Source organism: Acyrthosiphon pisum, chromosome A1 (assembly GCF_005508785.2).
Source record: "Acyrthosiphon pisum isolate AL4f chromosome A1, pea_aphid_22Mar2018_4r6ur, whole genome shotgun sequence".
Taxonomy (NCBI): domain Eukaryota; kingdom Metazoa; phylum Arthropoda; class Insecta; order Hemiptera; family Aphididae; genus Acyrthosiphon; species Acyrthosiphon pisum.
The window spans coordinates 168,656,895-168,663,708 of record NC_042494.1 but is presented as its reverse complement, the minus strand read 5'-3'; the positions used below and the strand labels follow the sequence as shown (position 1 = coordinate 168,663,708).

Here is a 6,814-nt window from a genome sequence, read left to right as displayed (position 1 = left end):
ATAATTTGCAAATTTTCGTGATTTTTCCATATTTTGTCATTTTTTGAACTTTAAATGCTTATAAAAAAAAACTGTGGCTAACGATTTTTAATATTTTTCATCTGCCTTTGAAACAATATACTAGGAGCCTTCTATTAAATTTTCAAGCTTTTTTATCCAACAAATAAAATTTAATTGATATTTATAGAAAAAAAACTAAAAAAAAATGAAAACTGACAATGTCCGTAAAGAGCTCAAAATAAGTCAAAATATTTTGAAAATTTTATCGTGTATAGAAAATGGAAATGTAAACATTCAGTCAAAATTTCATGTACCCACGGTCTTTTTTTTTAAAGTTACACCAAAAACCAAAATCGATTTTCTCGAAAACAGATTTTGCGTAAAATTCCCGTTTTTCCTTAATTTTTCTTTTGTTTTTCCCGGCGCTTTTGAAAACTACTGGGAAATTTTTACTTTTGACCCTCCCAAAGTAACAACTAGATTCACTTTCCTATTAGAAAAGGTACTGTTGATGAAAATCCAAGCACTTTTATTGTCATAACAGACACAAAAAAAAAAAACCCACATCATTGTAAAATCAATACATTCATCGTTCCACTCAGAATCTAAAAAATGTCTACATGCAAGTCAAATTAAATTTTTATGAGCGTTTGAAATTTATATTTTTAGAACATTTTATATTCACTCGGTTTCTCATGTAGCGATTTTGTTATTTTGCTGTAATTCAAAAACGGATGGTTGTACATGAACATTTTATTGAATGTTTATATTTTCATTTTCTATAGTTCTATACACCATAAAATTTATTGATAAGTACACCTTAGTTTTGTTCTGTGATAAATTGATAACATTAAAATGTGTTTATGATGCTTTTCAAGTACAAAACTCTGTAATGAATTAACAATTGAAGATAAAGTTCTGAAAATCCTAACTGTACTAAGCACTTCTCCTAGCCAATGTGAATCTAACAAGACCCCAAACACAAAATTTGTTTTCCAGTCTCGGAAATCTACCTAGCTTAATGAAAATCTAACAAAAAATAACTCTTTTCAACTAAAATGTTTAAATTTTGAAAACATCAAGAGTTTGTGTTATTTAGAAAAATAATAAAAATGTTACTCAGTAATAATGAGTAGGTGGATAATTGCTAACAGTCCCTAAAATTGTGTGTATTACGACACACTTTGTGTAGTACGAAAAGTGCAGTGTGTAGTACCTACGCATTTTAAAAGTGTGTTCAAATTAAACCTTTATAATAATATTTTATACAATTTTATAGCTTCACATTTTTTTAATAATTTAATGGTTTTTCGACAAACCATATTTTAATTATTATATACATTTTACACAGACACACAGTAAACAATATTTTGTGTTGTTACTTCTTATACTCATTATAGTTATTATTATTTATTGTTATTGAGAGTAGCTATTTTTATTTTTATCAGCTTAGTAATGTTTATCTAAAAATAACCCGCATGCAACACTGCAGCAATAGCCGTCGCTGATAGTATTATTATTAAACTCAGTACCTATTTTACTAATATAACCAGTAACCAGACACACCACACACTAATGCATATTAAATTATAGAGTATAGACAGTCTGACGGTACTACACTCTACAGTAGACATGATAATATTTTAGTTATTGCCAATTGGGTTTTTGGACTTCATAAATCATAGTTGTCTAGTTTTATACGTTTTATACTGTCATGTCATGCTCTTACTCTCTTTCTTACGTTGTTGTTGTTTAGTTGTTCGTAATAGTCTTATTTCTACATATTTCCACAAAGCATCAATTTTTAAGAAAAGTAAATGGTAAGTACTACCTTATTGTAAGCTCAAATGTAGTGGTACTTCTCTTTAACAAACTTCTATTTAACGAAACTCTATATAAAAAAAATGTTGTATGGAATCATACATTTTTCTTTCAAAAACGTTTCTGTTTAACGAATTAATTTTGAGTTATTTTTCTGCAATAAATTAAAAAACTTTTGTTACATAATTATAATTTTATAAAGTGCACACTTGTCAATCAGCCTTATAGGTCAATAGTTACGACCATTTTTATAGTCAGAATGGTACAAAAGTTTTTCAATACCTAACAATAATAGTATAATACTGGATATCAGAAAGTTCTTGGACCACAAAGAATAAAAAAAAACTTTAACATACATACTTAATTATATAGGTTAAATATATTAATTATTTATAATAAAAATATTATTTATTTTCAACAAAATTTCTATTTCACACATTTTTTTAAAGAACCTTCAAATTTTATAAATAGAGGTCTAACTTTATTTAAATAAAAGTCATTGACTGTAAATATATATTATTTATTGATAGGTACTATGTTTTTTTTTTTTTTTTTAGTAGCTTCAAATAATTTTGTTGAAAATGTAGCTATTGATGCTTTAAAAGAAACTGATTTTATTGATAATTCTGATGTTAATATTGCTAGTTGTAGTAATGTAACTATTAAAGAAAAAAATAATATTGACACAAATATTACTGAAAATGTAGCTATTAATGTTTCAAAATAAACTGATTCAACTGGTAAATCTGATGATAATAATGCTAGTTGTAGTAGTGAAGCTATTAAGAAAAAAAAAGTTTAGTACTGGATAATGTTTTTGAAAAATTAGAAGGTGTTAAAGGTAGAAAAATAGTAAGGTGCAGTATATGCTATCGCCATAAGCAGACATGATTAATGCATATCAAGCAAAAAAATCATACTCCAGCTATATGAAGTGAACTAGGTACTGATCCACGTATCTTTTGTCACAGATGGTGCTATAAGAGTACTTTGAAGGTGTTTTTCCCAAAGCTAAACGTCAAAAAAACCAAAATTTATCAGAAGTTAATCATATAATGTTCTAATAAAGTTAATATTTAAAAAGATTTGTTTTTAAAGTTCCTTTATATTGGTAAAATATTAAAATATTACAGCACTATTTTAAAGCCATTGGTTTAAAACTAAAAGGTTAAAATATAATATATAATAATAATACGTTGATGATATACTAGAGTAAATTTATTTATAAATTAATTAATAATAATTTAATTTTGTTCACAGTAATGAATTCATATATTAATTATACATATTTTTATTTAATTTATATTATGTGTTATTAGTTGAAGAAGACTATAAGCATCGGTAATAGTTTATATTTTTTATTTATATTTGACTGATTTGGGACTGTGTGAAGTACAAAAATTTGGTTATTTTAGGGACTGAAGCTAGCTTTAGTATATAAGAGAGATACATGATCACACCCAAGTGGTGTAACAATATGAATCCAGAAAAACGTCAGTGTGGTCAGCCCCACAAAAAATAATTTTCATTTTCATTTGAATATAGCAAATATTAAAGCTAGGTACCTAGCTTAACAACCAACCTTCTCATTATTACCAAGTTACATTTTTATTATTTTCCTAATCAACACAAAATTCTTGAAGTTTTCAAAATTCAGACTTTTTTCATTTCAATTACCATTCTTAATTGATTAAAATCAAGAAAGTAAAAAATTTAAAACAATATTGATAGAATATAAATAAAACAATTCTGAGAACTCGGTGTCTTACCCGAGTGCATTATTTTCTGCTCAACAGTTTTTATATAATTGGTTATAAGTTATAAGTTCTTATAATGTCCGGTTAAGTGTCGGTTAACCACTAAAGTAAAGTCTCCAACATTTTCTGAAGACCTGGTCAGCTATAGATCCTCTCTGGGTATTAATAAACATGGTAATAATCGATGGACAATGATACAAGATGATACACCATACAACAATCATAACAGACATTTAGCAATGTTCGAAATCAGTCAAAAACTACTGAAACTAGTATCGACGTCTTTATCAAACTACAATTATACACCTAAAATTAGATTGCTGTAGAGATGGAAAATAATAAAATTTCTTTGCTTAATTTCTTTAGACTTTAGTTACGATATTGGATTTTGTAACACAATATCAAATAATTTAAAAACTGAATTTATCTTTATATAGAATTTTTAATTTTAATAATTGTATATATTAAAAATCAGGAAGATTGGTACCATTCTACTGTAAATTAGACGTCGAGTAGGTCAGTAATGTTTAATTATGTTTCATATTTAGTGTAAATAAAATATAGGTAACGAAAAGATTGAATTGAAATTATTTTATTTTTATTTAAATACATTTATTATTATTAGAAGTGTTCTTATTATATTTTGTTTTTATTTATTTAAGAATAATCGTAACCTATATTAACACAAATATTTATAGATATCCATTAAATATTTTTGGTATGATAAAGTTTTATTTTTTCTTATAAATCTTGTTTTTATGACTCCATACCAAGTAACCAAATTCCTAATTTGTAGTCTGTAAATGTTTAACACAGCTGTGTTGTTGAATCTATGGTATAGTAAAATCCATACCAAATGGTAGCCCGTGTATAATAACATTATAATATAATATGTGAATTGTCATAAATCTTCGTTTACATTATTAAAATTAAATTTGGAACTAAGTTTTATTACTCAAATAAATACAACAAAAACTTCCTTGGCATAATATAAATCATTAATAATAGAAATAAGTAATGCAATTATGCAAATATAAATGAAAATAATATATAATGGATGTACAATAAACCATAATCATGCCTCTTGAATATGTTATTGTACTTAAGAAAAATATCATGAGAATGTTAGAATTCAACATTCTTACGATTTACATGTAAACGGAATAACTGTAACCTCCATTGATCCAATATATTAACCAGTTTCAGAGAATCTGATAATCCAGTTGGTTTTACCATGGCATTCAAAAAGTCATACATTTCACTCAGTTTTTTTTCATCCCTGTACAAATCAAAAACAATGACGACATGTTCCAACAGCCGAATAAGACGGTCTAATAATTTTATTGGTCGTCTATTGAAAAAATCTTTATCCACCAAGTCTTGAACAAACCTGGAAAAAAATGTAAGTATTTTATACTTGTTATTCAACAATTTATTATGATTTAATAAATTGAGATAGGTATAATACAAACAAGTTTAATTAGAAATTGTTCTTGCCAAATAAATGTATACTTTATTTATTTTATACCTTCAAACATGTTTTAAATTAAAATAATCATAAATAAAATAACTTGCCATTCTTTAATATCGGTTGGAAATGCACTCATGTTGTTGGTTCTTTCTAAAAGTGACTTATATAGTTTGAATGTTATATAACTATATACTTTTTTCATTATCTTTCCTTTTAAAGGAAGGAATAGACCAACAACCATTTTAAGTAGTTTAGTATTATATTGCGAGTACAATCCTTGAGCAAATGTTATGATAGAAGCATCATCGTCTTCTTGTAATGCAATTTCAATACAAGCACTAAATAATTGTTGTATAACATTTATCATTTGTCCACAATACTGATCAAAGGATATTTTGGCAATATACTGTGCCAATGTTAGTAGTTCATCTTCACTAAATGTCTTATTATTTTTCTCTATATTATAAAAAATGAATTTCATTACCAATTCAAAATTGTGCCGTTCAAAGTTCTTGCAATCGTTTATTTGACACTTTAATAGTGTACTATTAGTCAATGAATTCAAATCAGCTCCCCAGTTTGATAAAATTCGTTGAACATCCTATAAATAATTGGAATTAAAAACAAAGATTATATTGATATTTATTTATAACATTATAAGTATTGTATATACCAGCGTTTCCCAAACCATGGGTCGAGACATTTTTTTGATGGGTCGCGACTCACGGTTAGGATTACGGTTATTTTAGTAGTTTAGTATTTTTTTTATAATTCATTTATTATGTATTTATAATTCAGTATTGTATTTTATAAAACTCCAATGATAAAATAAATTAATTGTAATAAAAATATTATTTATTCATGGCATACTTAATTTTTTTTTTAGCAGTGGCCGTACCCAATTAAGATTAAATGTATAAGTGGCCATTGCAAAAAGTTTGAGAAACACTGGTGTACACAATTAATATTGCTAAACATACTTCAAATACTGGCGACCAATTTGATTTCCTCAGATTATTAAAAATAATGTTGGCTTCAAGTCCATCTTTCTCAATTGACATTAGAAGTAGCTGTTGCGAATAATATGATCCTGTTATATCAGAATTCTCTTCAAAGCTTACATTAAACTTAGAGGGATCAAATATAACAACTCCAAACGTTGGTAATACAAGTTTATCATTACTTTGGTTAAAAGTATTGTTCACTTCTTTTTGAAACAAAACATCAACAACTTTCATCTCTTTATCAATTTCAGCATATTTTTTCCAAAATTCACTCTCAGCTTGTCTTTCTTTTATAATTTTTTTCATATCAAATTTGAAAACTGGTTTACTTCTTTCTTTGGCCTTCAATTTATAAGGAAGTTTGTTTTCTTCAATAACATTTTCCTTAATTTTTGGCATCCTGAAATATGAAAAAAAAACATTAGATTCAGAGCAGTGGTACAATCATGGTAGCTAACATGTAGTAGTTGTAAGATATTTTATAAAACTGTGTTTTACCAACACTTTTAAACATTTTGTCATCATTTGAAATTGGATAAATAAAGTAGGTAATATCGTACTGAAGATATTTTAAAAAATTGTGATATTTTGATATTTATTAAATGGTACAATATTTTAAATATTGTGTCATTTCAAAATGGGAGGATTTCAAAATTTGCAATATTGTAACTGACTCACTGACTCATCATCAAAATTATAAGACACTTCCCGTAACTAGTTTTGTGTACAGTAACACCTACTGTATAGCAGAGCGGGTTCAT

At 26.2% G+C, this 6,814-nt stretch overlaps 1 protein-coding gene across 1 annotated transcript; it reads right to left on the bottom strand.

Moving 5' to 3' along the window:
* Positions 1-4,625: 4,625 nt before the first annotated feature.
* On the bottom strand, positions 4,626-6,457 carry LOC107882711. Its single transcript, XM_016801513.2, has 3 exons — positions 6,030-6,457; positions 5,154-5,650; positions 4,626-4,968 (listed from the first exon to the last, which is right to left on the bottom strand). The coding sequence occupies exons 1-3, from the start codon at positions 6,450-6,452 to the stop codon at positions 4,704-4,706; spliced, it is 1,185 nt and encodes a 394-aa protein (XP_016657002.1). The 5' UTR covers positions 6,453-6,457; the 3' UTR covers positions 4,626-4,703.
* Positions 6,458-6,814: the final 357 nt, after the last annotated feature.